Source organism: Rattus rattus, chromosome 4 (assembly GCF_011064425.1).
Source record: "Rattus rattus isolate New Zealand chromosome 4, Rrattus_CSIRO_v1, whole genome shotgun sequence".
Lineage (NCBI taxonomy): Eukaryota > Metazoa > Chordata > Mammalia > Rodentia > Muridae > Rattus > Rattus rattus.
In genome coordinates, this window is record NC_046157.1 from 124,118,119 (window position 1) to 124,140,296 (window position 22,178).

The 22,178-nt window shown below is 42.4% G+C and overlaps 1 protein-coding gene across 1 annotated transcript; it reads right to left on the minus strand.

The window, feature by feature from the left end:
• Nucleotides 1–7,874: 7,874 nt before the first annotated feature.
• On the minus strand, nucleotides 7,875–21,087 carry Cavin2 (caveolae associated protein 2). Its single transcript, XM_032901095.1, has 2 exons — nucleotides 20,328–21,087; nucleotides 7,875–10,324 (listed from the first exon to the last, which is right to left on the minus strand). Exons 1-2 carry the CDS (start codon nucleotides 20,808–20,810, stop codon nucleotides 9,554–9,556), a joined length of 1,254 nt encoding a protein of 417 aa, XP_032756986.1. The 5' UTR covers nucleotides 20,811–21,087; the 3' UTR covers nucleotides 7,875–9,553.
• Between the last annotated feature and the right edge of the window lie 1,091 nt (nucleotides 21,088–22,178).

Sequence of the window (22,178 nt, forward strand, 5' to 3'; positions counted from 1 at the left end):
TAGACAGTTAAGATTGGCATCGTTGACAGGGCTGGAAGAAGGGGGGTTTAAATAACTTAATTCCCATCCATGCATCTTTGGGTCATATTATTCAGGATCCTTGCTACGTTCTTTTATGGATTCAGTAAAATTCACATATGATTTGGATTTCTCTGCATCTTAGAGAACGTACCGCATGTCTGTGTATGTCTAAGCCATGATTTGCTCAAGCTATTATATAACAACTTGAGAGAGATGATTCTGTGGGCCTGTCTTCTTAACTATAGGATATAGGAGACTTTTAAAGTCATATGATCCTCTCTGATCAATTAAAAGAAGATGACGATGGAAAATCAAAGCATGGAATGGGCTGAATGTGCCATCGTTTGCTTGCAGGTGGAGATTTGGTTAGGGATTCGGGCTGCATCGAGGAGAGATTATTCCCCAGAGGATACCCAGCAAGAGAACAGAGCAAGCAGCCTACCCATGCAGGGATCTGAACACTGGTGAGATCAGAAGCTGACACCTCATTTTCAGGCTCAGATGCCTTGAGCAGGGAAACCAGCCACACATGCAGATTTCTGCCCTGTAGAATTGTGAGCTAATAAACAAAAGCTGTCACGATTGGACAGAAACAGAAAAGTAATAGATTTCTGTAATATTTCTATTTGGGAAAATCAACACAGTAAGACTTATCAGAAAAGTGAAATTATATTTTTCTACCTACTTAATATCATTTAATTAAATTAAAAACAATAAATATTATTTTTAAAACTAACAAGGATAGCTTAGTGTATGGAGAACTCAAACCCCATTAAAGTTAGACGTAAAGGTGCAATATCTAAATCTAAAGTAGCATTTTCTCATTAATTTCCATTTAATAGATTCATTTGCTTATTGCTGTCATTCTAGCAAAGAAATTATACACCACTTTGAAATATCAGTGCATTTTCATGAGGGAAAATTCCAAAAGTTAAATAACACACTTCTATACCTTCGGCATGGGCACAAATGCGCTAGTGGTTTATTTCAGGCATGCTGGGACCCAGGGTTAGGAAGGTCATACCTGTTTGCTTCACTACCATCTACCGTGTGAACTCGGCGCCTCCCTTGGGTCTTAGCATACAGTCTGTGCTCAATACCGACCTGTCAGCTGAGACAAATGAACGCACTTGCTGTGAGTGTTGTCTTTTAAAGGCTTTATGGGTTCTTTCCACTCAGTTTCTCCTATCACTTGGTTTCACTACTTCAGAGCAATGAAACTTCCCATTAACACAGGTTTGCTTTGAAAGTCCAATCATCTCCACCCACCGCCGTTCAGCTTCCTTCCCTCTCTATCCTCGATATTTACAGAAGCTATTCTGGTGTCAATGGTTATGACCCTAGACCACACATGTGGAAGCCTGTGAACTGACTGCATTAGGAGGTGGAGCTTTGTAGGGGTGATTAGACCAGGAGGGCTCTAGCCACCCGAGTGGGAGTAATGTCTTAGGCCTTCCGTCATAAGCCAGAACGTGAGGCCTTTAATGATTCTCAGTCTGCTGGTATCCCATTCTTTCTTTGCCTTTAGAACCATGAGAAATCAATTTCCATGGTGTATGAGCCACCTGATTTCTGGAAGGACTGAGACAGTTTCTTTCAGAACTAAGCTCCGGATCTACCACCACTCAATGCTTTTGACTGACTACATGCACATCGTTTCAATGAGACCAAGCGCACTTCTCTCCTGAATGCTGGGTCCCCTGGTCTTTGCTACAGCAAGTTCACATTCCCTTTACAGGGAATTCTTGGCTCTTCATCTCAGTCTAGAGACAGAGTCTCCAGGTGGCACAAACAGCACGGGCTTGATGAAAATGCCTGATACATAGAATTAATGTTAACCAATAAAATGAAATTTATATTGAAAAATGGTTCTAGTAGATGAATATTCTTTATGGTGGCTGGATAATTCATGTTTAACTAAGTTCGTTTACCCTTTGTAGTCCAGCTACGAAGGCAGATGGGAAGACCACCCTGGTGTCTGAGGACGAAGAGTAATGACAAATATAACCACGGATGTCTTAGTTTTCATTGCTGAAGTGAAATTCTTGACCAAGTAGAGAGTGATTTACTTAGGTTCAAGGTCTCAGAGGTCCATTGTTCTTGGGTTTATTAATTCAAGACCCCTGGTGAAGCAGAACCTAAATGCAGCAGGAGACACCCACTTCACAATGAGGAAAACCAGGATGTCCTCTAAAGCACTGGTTCCCAACCTTCCTAATGCTGGGACCCTTTAATACTGTTCTTTTTCCTTTTTTTTTTTTTTTTTTTTTTTTTTTTGGAGCTGGGGACCGAACCCAGGGCCTTGCACTTCCTAGGCAAGTGCTCTACCACTGAGCTAAATCCCCAACCCCTTGTTCTTTGTGTTATAATGACACCCAACCAAAAATTATTTTTGTTGCTACTTTATAACTGTAATTTTGCTACTATTAAGAATCACAATGTAAATATCTGAATTTTCTTATGGTTTAAGGCGACCTCTGTAAAGGGGTCATTCTATATCTCCTAAAGGGGTCACAACCCACTAGGTGAGAACTGCTCTAAGCCATGTGTCAAGTTCATCCGGCAAGGTGCTACTTCCCAAGGTTTACACAACCTCCCGGAAAAGTGCCATGATTTAGGATCCAAGCTTTCAACACATGGGGCTTTGTTTTGGGGCACATTTCATATTCAAGCCATAGCACTGAACTAAGAGGTATACTAAATCATAATCAATATACTTCATGTGCTTTCTGTGCTTGGTTTCAGGGCCGGTCCCCTAAACCGTGACACTGCATATCCACATGCATCCTAGGGTGGGTACTTCTTTTGTCTATTTAGAAACTTGGAATTATTGATTTAAAGGCCCTAGGAAATTTAATTTACCAAGTAGGGCTTATTCACTAGGCTATTTCCTCTATGTCCTTAGGGTTATGAAGATAATTGCCATGCAAGTAGCCCTCAGAGACCCAGCTAAGCCTTGCCCTTCCTCAGAACTACAAGTATTTGCAAGCATGAAAGGTTTCTTTTTAACAAAGGACATCATGACCCTGTGCTAAATCTGTATCAGTTTCTTTCTCCAACTCTGAGTTTTGAAGGCTCAATTTAGCATCCAAAAAAATTGAGGCATGTTCTTCCCCCTCTGTACCTCATTATCAACGACAAAGAGTTGAAGAACAAATGTTGGCTGGCAATTTCACCATGATGCATGATGGAGCAGAACACAGACTTGCTTTTTGTCATATATGGGGTCTCCAAGTTATGGCAGAAGCAGATTTTTTTTCAAGGGAGATACAAACAGGAAAGAATCTTCCCATGTTTAGTGAACCAAGTCTATTCATCCCTGACATCTGGGCTGCTGCAGGTAACTCGCACGTGTCCAGCAATGTGCATGACAAAAGACGATGTCTTCTCTCACTAATTAACATGTAATTACCCCAGTGTAATTGGCTTATGCTCCCTTATCATATCAAATATACCTCAAGAAGAACAATCTTTTGATGCATCCAGAAAGCAACAAGAGGGAATGATCTTAAAAGATCCAGCAGGAACACTTTTTGCGCTTTATGTTTCCTAAGAAGGATGTTTGTGCTCTTAAGGCAAATCTGATCCTATTGCTAGCTTTCTATTCTGTTGTTTATAGCCTTCAGGAAAGCATAAAGAACCCCAGAGCCTTCCTCTCTGGAGATCAAGAGTCAGAAACTGATGGTCTGTGCCTGAACTATATCCAGCCAACAAGTATTGATATTTGGTATGTACAGCGTGCAACTGCTTAAAATCATTTGAACTACTTGCTAAAAATTAAAAGCCAGGAGCTTTTCACATTATTCAGAAACCCAAATTTTGGCTCTTTCAACGAGAAGTCTAACTTTTGACATCGGTGGTCTGGTTTTCCACATGGCAACTGGAGTTGGGTAGCCTTTGTGGCTTGTAGAATTCCTTTGTGGGAGTCAGGGAAAGGCATGCCTCCCGGCATACAAGTTGTAAGCTTGCCTCATCAGGAAGCCCACGTGTAATGGCTTTGCCACAACTGGCACTACCTGCTTAAGCTGTTTCACTTCTGTGCGAGCCCTTTAGATACTTAACTTTGCGACCGCTGCCCAAGCCTTTGGAGGGAGCTGCTGCCTGCCTGCAGCACCCTCCTTGATGAATGAGTGTGGCCTAGAGGCAGTTCTTTGATTTTTTTTTTTCCATAGAGATGGAGGTTCAAGCATTTGTCTGGCCTAGCCCTGTTTTTTTTTTTTAGAAGAAAGCTTCACCGTAGTGTAGAAATTATATTCACCAGAAGGGCTGCATACTGTCATGGCCTATCTACCTTCCAAACTCTCTTTCCTATCCTGTGTTAATTTTGATTTTTTCTTTTTGTCACCCTATGGGAGGGATCTGAGCAGATCATACAACTTCTCAGGAAGGACAGAGGAATGAGATTCCCACCACCGAAGTTTGAGGTGGACCTCATGAGCCATCTTTGACTGAGCGACTTGCAGGATCCATATGTCAACAACTCACTTTTACTAAACCCGGCCCCAAGGTGAGTCCAGCATCTCCTGATAAGGACACTAAGGACCCAAGGAGCTCCTCTGTGGCCTTCACAGACCTGAGAATAGTTTCCTCTATGGTTTTCAAAAATCCACTGCGTCTGCATATTTCTTAAAGCACTGGAATGACAACCCCGAGGGTAATTCCTGGAGTGCAGCTGTCTTTGATGCTGTAGGAGTGATACAGTGAAGTGGATGACAGGCCAGGTTAGAACTTATAAAGCATGCCATTGTTGAGGTTTGGTCTGTTGTGTGTATGGTAATTCTGGCCACCTCTGGGAATAAGGAGATCCTCACAGATACCAAAGGATGCCATGAAACTTCTTCCTTAGTTTGAAACTATTGGTTGAATAAAGATGCCTATTGCTAGTAGCTGGGCAGAAAAGAGTTGGGCGGGGCTTCGGTTTCCAGGTTTGGAGTCTGAGGCAGTGAACACAAGGACAGAGAAGAAAGTGAAGAGAGGGAGATGCCATGGGATAGATAGATCCTGAGAACATGGCTAAGAAGGCAAGTCCCAGGTGGAACATAGCAAGTCGTATCTCAGTGTTATTGGCAGGGAAGTAGAGAAAATAGCTTAAAGTGTTGATATCTGTCCAGCTCTAATGATGTCTAAGGCTTATAATAAACATAAAAGTTTGCGTCTTTTATCTATGGGAACTACATGATCTAAGGCAGCATAGAAGCCTCCAATTAATATTAAAGATTTACCACAACAATTCATAGCAAGCACAATCAGATCATAGCTAGGAGTCCATTTTGGCAGAATGGATTTCAGATTGTGACTGAACACTGGCACAATCTAGTGGTTAGTGGTTTTGTTAAGTTGGGCGAGTCACATGACTGTAGCCTTCAAACAAAAAGCAGTTAGTCCTTATTCTAAAATTATTCTATTCTATTGATTCTTCTACATCGATGGGTTCAGCCATGGGTTAAAAATAACCACAAAAAGAAAACAAGTATTAAAAGGTAAGACTTTTTTCTTTGTCTTCTATATGCTAAACAGTTTAGTATAACGATTCTTGGGTGAAATCTGTTTATTGTTAGGGCTTGAGAGATGGCTCAGCAGTTAAGGGTGCTTACTGTTCTTACAGAAGGCCCAGGTTCAGTTACCCATAATAGGCTACTTGCAAACACTGTAACTTCAATTCCAGGGGATCCACTGCCCTCTGCTTCCCCAGGTGCCTGCAAGATGGAGAGTTTGGGAATGTTCTCCACACATCTGAGAGACCCAGTCTCTATGCATTTAAATGAGAACACAATAAATGTTTGAAAATCTGTGGAGTCAGTCCTCTTTACCTTACCAGCTGGAGTAAATTAATCACAAACATCTCAAGCCCTTACTCCATTAAAATGGAAGTAAGTGCTTTCCCAGTAGGAATCTGAATAAGTGAGATCGTGCTTGTTCTAGGTACATAGAATTGCTAGACATTTGGGTGCTCAGCCCAAAGTCAAGGAAAGCTATAAAAAAATATTGGTTCTTTCCTTTCATTGTTGTGTACTGCACAAAGCACTTTACGAATTTCAGCAAATGAAAGATAGTAAAGGTTGCTTTGCTGTATGCATATTTAACAAATTGATTTTTACAGTGGAAAGTATATACATGTATGAACGAACATCAAGCCATTTGCTGAAAGTATGACTTCTTAATTGGGGCAGCTTGTGCTCAGAGTTAAAAATAATTTTAGAGTTTCAAATACTGTGAGATAATGCAATGGTTAAAATCAAGACTAAAGTCTCTGTAATAGCGTGAGTGTTCTGTCTGTTCCGTTTAGGAATGAGTTGCTGGCTATAGAATTCTTTATCTGGACACCTGGATCAAGCAGCACACAAAGGTCACAATGCCAATTTCATCGACTGGGTTTTGCAGTGCTGGAGTCTTGGGTTTTAGGGAAGGACTTGTGGTTGCTATGGAACTGTTAATAATGATTGCTGCCCGTACCTCCATTCTTCATACTCCCAATCTCCAATATAAAATCACTTAGATTTGGGCTGTAGGGCAGTAAACAAACTTTCGAGCAGGAATTAACTGGGCTCAGCCATTAGTGTCTTAATGTAGGAAACGACTTTCATTATAACCTTTACTTAACACTGGTATCTTAGCTATAAAGGACCCTCTATTTTCTTATAGTGGATGGAATCCTATGAAACCCAAACCTCACAGGGATGGGTACTGCAAGAGACTTTCAGCAGAAAATTAGTACTGAAAAAATTTGGATCTATGCAGAATTAATTTTTATCACCAGTTTATTTTTACCTTCATGTATAAAAGGAACTGGATTAATTAATCAAAAACTGGATTCTTAACTCTGAGAAGGTGTTCCTGTTGAACTATTTGTAAATTTAAAAGAAATAAAACTGGTAGAAAAGTACCATTTTTGCTAGTTTGTGTGCACGAGAGAGATTTGTGATCCGAGCTTCTAACTCCCGAATCATGCTTCTAAGATACAGATCTCAATCCTTATTAATGTGTAACTGATACTTAGGGAACAGTAATCAAGTTCTTTAGCTCCAGGCACATAAAGTTAGGGATGGTTTATTGGATGGGTGGGAAGAGGACATTTCTACTTTGGGGCTTCACAGCCTCACCCGTATGCAAATAATTCAACAATAATACAGGACAAATAGTTTCTATCTCAACAACTGCTACTTGCTCCAATCCCTACGGCATGTGTTTCCCAACCATTATCTGGCCTAATTCTCTCTTTTATTGCTTGTGATTTTAAAGCTTCATTTGTGGAACATAGAAGAAATGTGATTGGTCAGTAAAACTTAAGATGTTTGCATGCAGTTTCCACTGACAAGTATCTAGTGTATAGGAATAAATGAGAAAGCATTTTTTTTGCAATCGGAGGTAGAAATGTTTCATGGACCGATGAGTCCCCACCCCCTCAGCACAGTGACGGTCACTCCATAGAAGGTGCAGCAAGGCTGCTTCGGGTGCTGTGTGATGGCGGCCACGTGATCTATGGCACCACAGAGGACAAGAGTGTTTCTGAGGGGTTGGACTGAGTATAATAAAAGGCTCACTAGATTGAGGCTTGCCGGACTATTGAAAGCATTATAAGGCCTGCTCAGTTCTATTGAATGCAGATGGAACTGTCAAATTAATCAAGCTGCGGCAATAAATTCAGATGCTGTAGAGGTGGCAAGGCAGTGTCAAGAAAGTTAAACTTGAAGAATGAGTGTTGGGTTTCTCAATGAGATGGGGGGGGGGGGGGAGAAAATGGAGTTAACAGGGGAAATCAAGACTGACCCAATCAGCAGGACTGTTACACTCAGAGGAACGTTTTAAAATCAATTTCTTCTGCCTGTAAGAGTGTTTGGCCAAACAAACCGACATTGTTATATACTTTTTATTTTTGGTTTATTTAATCTTCTTTCACACAGGCATTGTTAGTTCAACAATTCAGTGTTTGGGGTTACATTAATTGCAAACTAGGAACAGAGCTGAACAAGGTACACCACCAACACCCGCTATGCATCTCACCCCTTTCTGAGGGTCAGGGTGCAGCCCAGGACTGCTGCCCGGTCATCTCTGTGTGTAGGATCACATGTGCTATTGCACAGTAAGAGCAGAGTTCGAGCCCTGGGTCTCCCATCTTCAGACTGCAATATGACAAAGCATTGCCATTTTGTAATGAAAAATAGCTAAAACAACGGTTTAGTATGTTAGACAGAACAAACGTTCACATGAAATAAAATACTAGCATGCTTTTATAAGCTAAAACATTAATAATCCTGTGGAGTTAATGTATAAATAAAATGTTACCTGGAATGAAATTACCATTATGTGTTAAAAAAAAAAAAAGAAACCCAGCATTTTACTGTTCTTAAACATGCGAGTTTGAATACCTCATAAACCTATATAGTTCTTGGAATGGAAAGGTCACTTCAAAGTGGAAAATATTAAAAATTCATTTGATTGACGTTCCCATAAAACAGTCCATGCTGCTTATTTGAGACTTACATTTGTTCCAATGTTAAAGAGACAATATCCTTTTGTCACAGAAAGATGTGTACTGCCATTTATTTAGCGAAAAGAATCACAGTTTTTAAACCAGAATATCTATCTAGTTATGTTATCTAATACTAGACTATGAAAATAATTGAGAAGATAAAATATTCCTACAAGATAAATGAACTTCTTTAGATGGTTAAAGAGCAAAACAGGTTTAAAACATTAGTATTTCACTTTTTTTTTTTTTTGGTTCTTTTTTTTTCGGAGCTGGGGACTGAACCCAGGGCCTTATGCTTCCTAGGCAAGCGCTCTACCACTGAGCTAAATCCCCAACCCCAGTATTTCACTTTTTAAGCACATCTTTTTTCCTCTTTGTCGTCACTCTTTTTGCCATTCTTCGTCCTCCATTTCTCTCACTTTCCAATCTTTCCATCTTAGTTTTCTACCTCAGCAGTCCCGGTGCTATTAGCTCCCTGTCAGCACAGTCTTTCAGCCCCCTCCAATAAACAATGGTTTCTGTAAGAGAATAACCAACTGACCCTTCTGCTCTATCTTTTGTAAATGTTTTCTTCTTAAAATAGTTATATTCTCAGCCTACAGACTTATGTATGTTCCATACCACATACTTGAAGAATAATCATTCACAGAATACAGTAAGAATTCACTACATTACTGCCACACTATTCAGCAAGCTGATAGAACGAGCAAAAAAAAAAAAAAAATCACTTTTTATAACTACTACCTTAAATAGCCTCTAGTTTTTCTGACTAAGCCAAAGAGATAGTCGATTTTTTTTTTAAACTGCTCCATTTCTTTCTTCTTGAAATCTTGGAGAAATTCTACAGAAATAGAACCTACGAGCAAATTAGAAATGGAATCCCTGGCAGTTTGCTTCTGTGATCCCCTGTATGTCCGAGGCTACTGTATGGTTAGTGATTAAGGCCTGGACAGTCACCATCGGGAGCAGGTGGAGATGAAGAGGTACAGAGGTGGCTTCCACGATGTGGATGCACCTGAGCGAGCTGCTGAGTGCAGCTTGCCCAGTCTTCTGGCTGTGCACTCAGGCAGTCTGATCCACATGCAGCACAGCCGCCTGGACCTGTTTCTCACTGGATTCCTCCATCTCCTTGGAGTTGAGCATGTAGCCACTCTCATAGCGCACCTGCTGGGCCTGCTGCAGGGCCACCGACTCCTCTTCTTCATCTTCTTCAATGGTCAGATCGGCGTTGCTGCCCACGCCTGAGTTGTTCCCTCTCAATGCTGACTTCTCAGCATCTTCTGCGCTGCCCTCCAACAGGCCGCTGGGGAGGGATGCTTCAGAAAGACCTTCTGTGAACGAGCCCTCCTCACGGTCGTCCTGCAGCTGCTCTTCCAATTTGGTCTCATTTTCTGCAGAGCTTTCTCCCTCTCGGACTTTCTTCCGACCAAAAGAGAGGGGAGAAACCTTGAAGGGGGAGCTTTTCCCAGATGATGCTTTCTGGTGGTTGGGCGTGAGCGATTTCTTAATCTTTTCTCTCCTCTCAACAGATACGATCTTTGTTCCCAGCTTGTTCATCTTTTTCTCGATGTTCTGGCGAGAAAATGCTTTCTTGAGGCTATCCACTTTCTTGAGGCTGGATCTTTTTATCTTTTCTGCCCTGCTTTCCTCCATCTTCTCTTCTGCACTATCTTCCAGGGCTTCCTCATCACGGGGCAATTCGTCATCGGAGGAGAGGTCCACATTGTGCAGAGTTTCCTCCAAGGACTTGTTCTCATCAGCAAGCTCCTTGCCTTCTGCAGTGCTGGGAACTGGCTCCTTCACAAACACACTGGCAGGGATCTCACTTTCTTCCTGTAAAGAAGGGCAGTGTGAGTTTATGATAAGCAGGTTGAACAAATAGCCCTAAACTGCTGTAACTTGGGTTTGTGTTCTAGGCAATGCTCAGGCCAGAAGCAAAGTGTGGCTTTCCAGAAGAGGAAGCAGTCGTTCTAATTTGGGTCCAGTCATTCACCTTGGGCTGGATAAGGCCAAGACCCAGCAGTGGGAATACCATGAAGCTTAACTGGCAAGGGACTATCAGTGACAGGCAGAGGGAAGTGGCCCGACTCATTCGTGTAGACCAGGAAGCTGCTCAGATAAAGGAAATAGAGTAAGTTATAATGCTGTGAACCCACAGGCCTCTCCTGCCTTCCTTCAATTCAAGGGAGGGGGGCTGAGGGTAGGGAGAGACGTTGGCTCAGCTTCTGTCAAAAATCCCACTACAAAGGCACACAAAAGTCTAGCTGGAAAATATATAAGGAGGCAAAGGAGAGAACTGGGGAGTCCTTAAGTTCAGAACAGGACAGAAACCTTGATTAGGTCCCCTCCTTTCCCACTCACACACCACATACCAACACACACACACACATGCACACACACACATACCCCAACACGCACACACACACACACACACACACACATGCACATGCACATACACACATATACCCCAACACGCACACACATACATACACACACACATATACCCCAACACACACACATGCACACACACACATACCCCAACACCCACACACATACACACATACACACACACATACACCCTAACACACACACACGTACACACACACACACACACAGTGAGGATTAGCCTTTTTTAGGCCTGCTCATGAAGCCTTGTGGTCCAGGATGTGCTCTGTGGCAATCAGTAAGAGATGGAGATGAGGTACGATGTGTGGCCGGGTATAGCACCAAGCTTCTAGTAAGAAGTGTCTTCCTTGGGCAATAAAGCTTTGGCCTCACAGACAGCTAAGGGGAGAAGAGAATCTATTCCCTTCGGGCTCCCCAGCTTCTCGCATAGGCAAATGTAGCCTTCTATAGAGTTTTGGGGGAATGGTAGAGCCAGAAAATTTGTCTCTAAAGTCTAAAGCTGCTTGCTGAGGGATTTGAATACAGACAGATTGAGGCCACATTGTGTAAGAGCACCTTTGAGTTTTAAGTGTTTCCTTTTTCTCACTGTTACACGGGAATCCATTATCATGGTACTTACACATTTTCATCAAAAATAATAGCACATGATGGAGAATTGTGGCAGGAAGCCTGGAGTCTTTGCTGGACTGCTAAATGGCTGTGTGTCTTCAACAAATAGCTTGATCTCCTTGGGTTCCTATTCCTTCCAAATATGAACCAGAGGATTTGACCTAGATTAGCAGCTTTCAAAATGCACTCTCAGGGCCATCAGGGGTTCGGCGAGACTCTAAGCAGGGCACAGATCCAGACTCCTTTCCACCTGTGCTGCACCCAGAGCCTCCAGATGACCTGATTGCATCTCGGCCAGCCCAGCACACTTGGAGGTTGAAAAAAAAAATTAACTTCAGTCTGTGGTTTTAAAAGTCTGTCTGTCCTCCCTGATTGCTATCTTCCACAGTGCTAGAAGATGCTACACAGGCTACTGTCATAGAGAAAACACATCACATCATAGTATTAAAGTATGCATCCTGTAATACCAACCTGCCAGGCAAGGAATGGTTGCTGACACAGTAGAGGTATGGCTGTTATGTGAGTAGCTTAACTGCTTTCTGATTGGACTTCAGGCTTGTTTCACAGGAAGGGATTTTATTCCTGGTACTGTAACTGTGGTCAAAGCCACAGTTTGTTTGGCTGGGGGAGATCACAGCTCCTAGTGTTCTACTGTTGTTACTTTGCTAAATGGTCATGATGTCAAAGTAGATTTTAAATATTGGTGTTCACAATCATAGACCAGACCCATTTTGATTCTTGGTCATAGAAACATCTCTTCGTCCTGGGCAGCAGTCAGTAGAAAGACGCACAACTGTTTGTGGCACTGAGAATAAGAGACTGAGTGCTTGGTCAGATCGAAATGGGAATCTTTATAAATCTCCCCCACCCCCCATGGCTCAGGAAACGTGGAGGAAGAGAGGTGGAAAGAATGTAAGTGTGGGGGTTGGGGATTTAGCTCAGTGGTAGAGCACTTGCCTAGTGAGCGCAAGGCCCTGGGTTCGGTCCCCAGCTCCGGAAAAAGAGAAAAAAAAAAAAGAATGATAGGAGGAAGAGGCGTGACATTCTGTCTTCTGTACATGTCATCGCTATCATACTCATGAACTCAGAGCAAGTGGTGATATTTTGCACAAGACCTGCCAAAGATCGGCTCACCCCAAATTTCAGCATCGTATAGCTGATCACCCAGGCCCTTAGCCTACAGGCAGTGGATGATTCTCAGGAATCCTGTTTGATGCGGACTTTGGAGGAGAATAGTTAGTTGGTCATGCTTGCAGCTGAAGTTGATTCTGACTCATGGGCATACACTCCTAGAACGATTTCTACCTTTTCTTCACCACTGTGTCTCAACAGGTCAACCCAACCACTCATTAATGAGCACGTTGGGTGCAATGGCCTTTTAAGAAGGGCATGAAGGTACCTGTAGTGTAGACTGCTCTATATGGGGCATGTTGGACAGATGTAGGAGGATGGGCCTACTTAGTTCTGTGTCTGGAAGCCGAAATGCTGGTGACACTGGAGAAAACGGACAACCCAAGGCCTAAGGGGAACTTTCTCCCTCTGGAAGAAGGATTTTGTTTCTGGTGGACAGATGAATATTACAGAAAAAGGTAGACTTACAGAAGTAGTCAGGGCTCTGACGGCTAATGCTGAAGCAAATTTCTCCTGGGGTTTGATTAAGAGCACTGAGGAGATTTGGCAGTTGTTGCTTGTAGGGAAGGATAAAACCAAGAGCTCAGTGAAATGTTATTAAAAGTCCTCAGTAGAAGGAAAAGGAGGGATCCGGCAGAAAGCTGTAAAACCTAAGCCTTAAGGTACACTGCCTATACCATAAGCTCTCAGGGTAATCAAAAGCTGTGGATTAGATAGCTTCCCATTCTTCAATTTTAACAAAAGGGAGAGAATTAAAATAAATTTTAGTTTTTCTTAAATGTAAATTTTATTGCCAACATGAGCTCCTGAAAGAGTCTCCTGGGCTCTGTTGTTCCTCTTCTCAGGCATCCCTCAAGGATAGCTTTGAGGAGAGAACATTAGAAAGTGAATTGGGATATCAGTGGTAGATACATGCAGGCTGCATGTGGGGGTGGGGGCGGGGTGCGAGGGAAGGCAGAAACCCAGTAGAACTCTTCTGGGAAATGCAAAAAGGTACAGGAAAATTTATATGAGAGGTCTTTGATGCCAATTATGGAATTAACCCAGCAAGAGTGGAAATAATCCAGAATATGTCAGCTGAGTCTTTATGCAGCTGGAAACTCCTGAACAATGACCTCTCAGCTAGCTGTTGGCCCTTAGCTGTCATTCTCATTACCTGGGAAATACTTTACTGGCAGCTATCTTACGTTCTGTCTACGGAACAGTGTGTACCTTGTGGCTTCTTTGGTCATCTTCTTTGAAGGCAACCCTTTTCCTTTCACAGAGTTGATTTGAAAATTCCCAAGTACACAGACCTCTTTCTTTTTTATTTGTTTAGAATCAGAAAAATACCAATTCCCTCCCTTCCAAGTCACTTCCTTTTACGAAGCGACGAAGTGTGGTGTTCCGCTCTTTGAGTGGTGTTCTATGGAGAATAGGGTCTGCTACAGCTGTCCCCTTACCTGTACACACTGTCCTCTTACACACCTCAACGAAACACCTTGTACTTTCGCATGTCTACAAGCGAGGGGACACCTCTGCGTCCACCTCCAGTAGTGACATTTGTTACCTGCTTTCTCTTACAGATTCCTAGACTGGCAGCTATTTTAAGAGTGAGGCTAAGCCCACATCCATAACCCTGCTGCTGCTCATGGATGCTAGCTCCTTGTTTATCTACATGGGATACGAGAGTCCCTGAAATGGCACAGAGAATCCCCGTGGTTTATTTCTCTGGGCAGCTCGATTGAGGAAAAGCCTCTAGGAGCAGCTGGCTATTTATCCTTTGTTTTCAGAAAAGGTCCTCAGCCACTGCTGATGTAGGAGTTCCTGGTTCTGACCTTTCACAAGGACCCTTAGGAGGTTTTCAAAGAAAAAGAATATTAAATAGTAAACTTCTAACATGTATGATGGATATGTGTGTAGCATACGGGGGGAAGGAATGGAACGAACTCTTGAGAAGTAGCATTTTCCTCGCACTTCCTTCGGCTCGTTTGCTATTTATATCGATCCTTGTGAACTAATAGTCCCAGTCGGGCATGTAAATATCAACGCAGAGAAACCAGCCAGCTTGCTGGATACTCTGTGGTTTTAAGTTGACGGTACACATCTCTGCACATATACAGATATGCAAACTTAAAAATAAAAGGTTCTGTGACCAGCATTTGCAAAGAAAATCAACTTTAAGTCATTGTAAAGCCCCTATAAGAAGAGAGAAGCCAACTGTTTGCTCTCCTGCCACTCACAAAAATAACGGACATACAGGGTGGCATCCTGCCGGGGTGTGACGAGCACACATTTGTGTCCATGGAATATTTTCTTCAATAGTATCTAAATACTAGTTATTAAAATGAAACCATGCACCTGACATTCTGATTTATAGGTCTCCTTTACACATTGATGGTTTTCTCCAATTTGTGTTCCTGGGGTATAGATTGCCGAGTGGATAAAGCCATTGATTAGAACTGCACCCGCAGGGCAGCCGTTGGTAGAATCAGCAAGTCATAAGAATAAAATGCATTAGTTATAATCCCTGGGCAGTCTTTCACATTCTGGAGGATTTAAAAGTCTCATTATTTTCAGTGTTATCAAGGGTTTATTTTTTTTTTAAAGATCACATTAGTTAGGAGTTCTTTGTTACACACAAAAAACCCCATAAATACAACCCAAAACAACATTGAATTATTTAAAACTGATATAGCAAAACTCATAAACATGAACTTTACCATAGTAATATTATAATTTTACCTGTTTCACGTATCTATCCTATAATTTCTCTTATCAATGAAGTGAGACCTTGGCAGTCGTTTTGTTTCTCAGAGCCTCTGTTTCCTTCCTATGAAATAAGGTTAAACTAAATGATTATTAAGAGGTCTTCCAGGTAAAAAATATTTGATTATGTGATTTTAACCTACGTCCCACAAAAAAGAAAAAACCATTTGCAGGGACAATGCCATGGTGCACCCGTTCACATCAAATGTATTTAATTCCACACGAGAATAAAAACCATAGGAGCCCAGTTGCATTGAAGAACATTTAAAAAGTGGGAACCTAGAGAGGGCATTTTTTTCCCCCAAAATTAAATGTCAGCTATAATCAGTTATTCACTTCTAGTGCCAGGGACAATGCTAACATTTACTAAGTATAAATAATAACAATAAGAAATAGTATTTTTTTAATCATAAACTAAAAGGGCACTGGATAAGTACCATGACAAAACCAATATTCTGTTAAGGGAACATTGACCTGTGATACAAACATGGAGAGTTCCCATATGAAGGTATCTTTGATAATTCATATTCCCGCTTCTCTCCAGTCCACACCAATTGAACAGCTTTTAGAGGAGTGATTTTGGATAAAGTACTGTCTTTAAACTAATCTATTTAAAATCATCAGGAGATTTAATTTTTAGCGTACTTCTAAACTTCTAGTTTCATAAAGGAAGCCAGTTGATGAATGTTTGAGCGCCTTCACAAACTCACATTTTCAGAAAGGGATCTACAGCAAGTCTGTAGCTCTGCCCTGCCTTTTAATCCAGGTTGCTCTCCATGTGGATGGACTGCAAGAGTTAATGCGCTCTCATTTTGTCTCCTGGCTTTGACATGATTCTCAAGCTGCTTTTTCAAATAGTCATTCCTAGAATGATCTGAAGACATAAGTGGCTTCTCACCCCCAGGACCAGTTGCTGTGAAGTTCATGCAGTCCCTCTAATCAACAGAGAATTTTCTTTTAACTCTATGTTGTAACTTGTTTTAGTAAAAGATAGGCATGCTTCCAAGAAATGTTAAATGTGGTATTCCTTTAGCATTAATATTTTTCCTTTTTTTTTTTTGTTTTTGTTTTTGTTTGTTTTGGGGACAGGGTTTCTCTGTGTAGCCTTGGCTGTCTGTCCTGGAACTCACTCTGGAGACCAGGCTGGCCTTGAACTCAAAGATTTGCCTGCCTCTGCCTCCCAAGTACTGGAATTAAAGATGCATACTACCACTGCCAGGCTTACCATGAATATTTTGATCATCAATCCCCACAAGCCTTATGTTATTTATGCTGGTTTATGTCACATTATATGGAGCTCAAATATTATGTTGAACTATTGCCAAAAATGTTTTTAAAAAGTGCTGAATTTCACTGGGATTTTCAAATATATCTCTGTGTTCAAGGGGGGATAGTTTCCTCAGTTTTTAGCTACTGATGGCTATAATTTGAAGTTATCTCTAAGGAATTAGATACTTAAGAGCTACGACTCAGTTATTGAAACTCAGATTTCAATAAATACATGACATGCTTTAAGTAGGATGGATTTAAAACAAAGTTAGGAATTAAAAGTCCAAATGTGTAAGAATCTTACAAATCATCTTACACACACACACACACACACACACATTCACACTCTCTCAAACATATATTACTCACATATACTCACACACACATACACACAGATATATTACTCATATATACTTACACACACATACACACAGGTACACATTCATACATATTTGCACACACAGAAACACATATGTACAAGTGAAAACACACACTCAGGTAGATTTGGGATGATGTGACAGGATTCCACAAACTGTAAACATAGATATCCTTCTCAACATTATAGTACCAAATATGCACAAGTCAAGGGACAGATTATCTTTTTGAACATTTCTCCCATTTTTAAATATTTATCGCTCTAAGCCAGAAAAGTGCTGAAAATAACAATTTTTAAAGACACAAGTGCTATCAATACACTATATGAACACTCCTCTTGTTTTAAAATATTTATTGTCCTAAGCCAGAAAAGTACTGAAAATGACATTTTTTAAAGGCACAAAGTGCTATCCATGCAGCATATGACACTCACATTCTCTGTGGGTCTGGGATAGTCCCATTCTGCCACACTGGGAGGTATGTGCTGATTCTAGAAGGACCTATTTGAGAGTAGTTATTTTGGATAAGAGTCATTTGCTTTCATGGATTATGATATAATGCTCATTCTGACATGATGGTAGCCGTATAGTGTGTGTGTGTGTGTGTGTGTGTGTGTGTGTGTGTGTGTGTGTACACTAGCAAGCCTCAACCAAAAAGGGATAAACAAAGCTATTTCAAGATCCTCAGAAAGGTAGGGTCAGTTTTGGGTCTAACCCAGTAGAAGTGTAGCTGCCTGTCTCAGTCCTGTATTTCAGAGCCATGGAGTAATGGAGTCTACTCAATGAGTACTTCCACCATGCAAGTCTGTAAGAATCATTTTACATATGTCATTTTCTTTATTCCCCACTCATGGGAGAGATATGAACCAGAAAGCACCAGTGTTTAAAAGCACATATTCTGGGACCAGTTAAATGTGACTTTGAATGTCATCTTTATCACCTATGTGCACCCTCAGACCAACTACAAGCACTTGGAATCCCAGCACCTTCACCAGTAAACTGGGGATCGGCCAGGAAGCAGAGCATGAGCCTTACAGTGCATGCCGGGTTTATCAAGACGGCAGCTACTTCATGCTCTTATTAGTAGCTTCTGTTTACAAGGAGAAGCAGGGCCTTCCAGATATCAAATGTGCCAAAGATCAACATGGTTGGCAAGGGAAGAAGTAGAATTCGAGCCAGTGTCTGTGTGACAATTTGTCTTCCCACTCACTATCCTGGACTTCACTGTAATGAAAGTTGTTTCAGCCATTAGCATAATTGGTACCCTATTAAGACCCCTATTTTAAGAAAGAGACAAAACACCGAAGACGACTGCAGTTACATTCTGTTTTTCAAATAATCATTTTGTGTTTTCAGGACTGGAATTGCCTTTAGCTAGTAGAGGACCTGCTCTGGGTCGGGAAAGGTCTGGTCAGATGCTTGACGCTCCCTGTCTTCCACACTGTTCTTTACAGCTGTTGGAGGTGCTTATTAACAGGCCTAGAACAGCTTGAACACTTTGCTTTGGCTGCCCATAGTTTCTGGTTCAGACTTGAGCACCCCTGTGTCACCATCTCATCACTATGGGGAAAATTCTTACCATTTTTGATGGGATGTCAGTGCAACAAAACAAATGACTTTGTCAGGCCCCCATCAACAAGACAAGCCTTTAACTTCCCCAATAGTCGGATTCACAATTCTCTTGAACATATAGTCATTTATCTCCTTGTCTCTCCTTCTCACACCTGTAGAACATTCGTTTCAAAACAAAAACTAAACCTCAAAATCCTTATTTTCCTTTACAAGACAAACACTTTCCTTCCCTCCTTAATGAATAATGAGATAGGGTCTGTCGGATTCATACTGAACGAAGTGAAGTTTCCTTTGATGGGCCTGTATGTGTTCTGTTTTGTCTCGAAATCACTAATTTAGAAATGCCTTCAGAGCTAAGGCTTCTAGGCTCTCTCAGGTTAATAAAGGTAGGATCTTAGATCCTGAGGTGGCCGACCAGAGCTCTTTCCAGTTCAGCTGCTTCCTGAAAAGCTATTGCATCTGCATTAAAAGCCTAAAAGTCTCCCAACTGCAGAAAGCCCGTGAGACACAGGAGCGTCATTTGTCTGGACCTCCCAGCTCTCAAGTACAATTTGGAGAGGACACAAAGACAGCAAGATGAGTCTTTCCTTTTATGGTGATAGGCAGGCTGGAGTCCTAACTTGGCAGAGTAGATTCATTAGGAAAAAGAAGGCTCCTACGGTTTAAATCCGAGTTTCTAAATGTCTCTTGGGAGATGAAGGCTCTCCCTGTACGCTTTCACAATCTGTTGGTTATAGCCTCTCCCATCCATGGCTTTGAAAGTCTCTCCTATTCACAGGATCATAAGGAGACAGCCCTGAGGCAGGATGGATGCTTCCTGGGGCCTGGTTTGGCTCAGTGCCATCCATGGAAGGGCTTCCAACATTAGGCAGGGTAGCCCTTAGATTTACAGATGCCCACCACTTGGCTGAATGCAATCTTCCTGTCCCCAGATAGCCTTTGCTACATAAATTGCATCATTGATACATTTAAAAAAAAATTAAGTGGCCTTTTCATGGTAAGGCAACTATTTGAAGGGGAAGACATTCAAGGCTGGTCTTTGTGACAACCACTGATAATGTTTCTTCTATTTCACTTTGGAGTTAAGTCCTGAGCAATGAGGGAACATATTTAATGTGTTTGTAAGGAGTTATACTTTGCTTCACACTTTTATTTGCATCATTTTCTAGAAAAGAACTGGAGATTGCTTTGACAAAAGCTGACTTAAAGAGTAAGACAAGTTCAACTTTCCATTCTGGTAATTTCCCAAACACCAGGGGCCCTTGGAAAAAGGATGGTTTAAAGGTTGTATGTGTCTTGGTCAGAGTAAAAGAAAACAAATCCTTCATATAGTTACCTCCCTTCCGCTAAGGGTTAATAAACAGCCACTGGATTAATTTGCCCTGTCCAGCCAACAGCTGCAGCCACAGCCACTCGTTCCGAATGAAAAGAGACAAATGACTTTAACTAGAGTGGGTCCCTGCACCTGCTCAGCTGCCCACCCTTAACCAAGTGCATCAAGGTGTTCACTGACAAATGTCCCCAGCCTGCCAGACCCACAGGCGTTGCCTGAAGGATGGGGGAGATTCCAACCCTTACGGCCACATTTCACAGTTGCCTGGGCAGGCAGCAAGAGGACAAAGCTGTCTATGTGTGCGAAGCTTGACTGGTAGGGCAGATGGGAAGACGGCCTTGAGAGCTCGGAGGACTGAGCCCAAGTAGGTGGAGGTAACCTTGGGGACACTGACCTGGAAGATGAGCACTTTGAAGTGGTTGCGTCGGAGGAGTTGGGCGTGGTTGTTCTCCAGCTTCTTCACCTGTACACACTGCTTCTCTAGGCGCTCCCGAACAGCACGCGTGTGAGCGCTGACCTTGCGAGACTTCTCCAGCAGCTTGCTCACTGTGTTGCTGGTGGAGGCCTGGTACTTGGAGAGCTTGGTGAGGTCGTTCTGGATGCCCTTCACCGAGCCCTCCAGGTTGATCTGCCGCTGCTCCATGTTGTGCTGGTTCTCCCTCACGGCGTCCAGCATGTTGACCAATTTATCTAGGAGAGTGTGCACGGTGACAGCATTCACCTGTGAGTTGTCTCGGATGGCCTCCTCTGTGGACCCCAGATTCAGGCTGGGGCTCGGGGTGGAGGAAGGCATTGGGCTGGGGTTGGATGGCTTCTCCTGGAGCATGTCTGTATTTGGGTGCTGGAACTTTTCTGCCTGTGCAGCGTCCTCTCCCATGGCTGGACAGATGGAAACCTACTTCCCTCGCTGAAAAGTTTCTTGCTCGGGCGAGAAGCACCGGAGGCTGGTTGGTCTGAAGTGAGCACTGCTCTCTAGGGCTAGCAGATGGTTAAGCTGATCAGGGGAACTGCATTCCAGCTGCTCTTAAAGGCTGTACTCCACCCAGTGGAAGGCAAAGGTTACAGGACCCACTCAGGGTTCAGTGACAAGCACACACTTCCTAACCACACTCCTCACAAGCCGGAGCTCTTTTCTGCTGTAGTTTTTCTTTCCTACACCCCTTCCCTTAAAAAAAGTTCAATGCCATATTTCAATCATGAGTTCATTTAGAGGCGGAGAGAAACATGTTAACTTGGCAGAGCTCCCGAGCCTCTGATTGGCTAGAGCTAGTAAACTTTTCTCTGGCTGCTATGTTACAGAGCGCCTGTTTTTTTTTCCTGGATACAAGTTATTGTAACAGAAAGAATTGTTTGCTTTTGCCCCAGAGCTGACTGATAGGTTGCAGAACACCGAGTGCCCTTAGGGGAGACATAGAGTTGAAAGGTCTGTACTGCCAGGTTTGTGCTGTTAGTTTCTCATTTGCAAAGCCCAGGAAATTACTCCAGGACTGACAAGGAACCCAGCTTGGTGTCCTGTCTTCTTGCTGGATGGGATGCAGTCCAACTTGAGAGAGCTTAGACTCAGGAATGTTAAGATAAGTGACATTGCATACTGTGAATTGTTACATAAGAGGTGGAAATCTTTTGAATAAATGCATTTTTAGAATAGGGAAGGTAAAACCCCTTTCCTCAAGTCGTCCCTTTAAAACAAGAAAGTGCTGGTTTGTCTCCAGTAATTCTGAATTCATGTGGAACCTTTCTCAATCCCCATCTTTGCGAGGCATTTATTGACATAAGCCCAGAAGTGTGACTGCAAGCCATTTTGAGTTGGAGTGGTTCTAATGCTTGACATTTCCAGATTCTTGCTCAGTGAAGTGGCACACCTGTTCTCACATGTGGCCCTCCTTAGTCGGGCCCTTGGGATGTGGGACTCCTTTCCTAAAACGACTTCACATGCTTGAATAGGTCTTAAATGTATCCAGACTGTGAAAGTGATTTTGGCAGGAGGTTTGTGACAGGCATGCTACCAAGGACTTCAAGAACAAATGTTAGCTCTTACTGGGCCAGGGACTGATCATGGGACAGTGCCTTTCTTAATGTAAGTAAACCAAAGAAACACTGGCTCTGATGGTGACATATTCACTGTTTGTTTTATCCTCAGTCGTATGTAGTATTCACAGAGCATGGGCCAGGAGCCTCAGTGAGTACCTGCTCATTACGAAGATGCATTAAAGACATTATAGAGGCTCCCCATTTCCTCAGATAA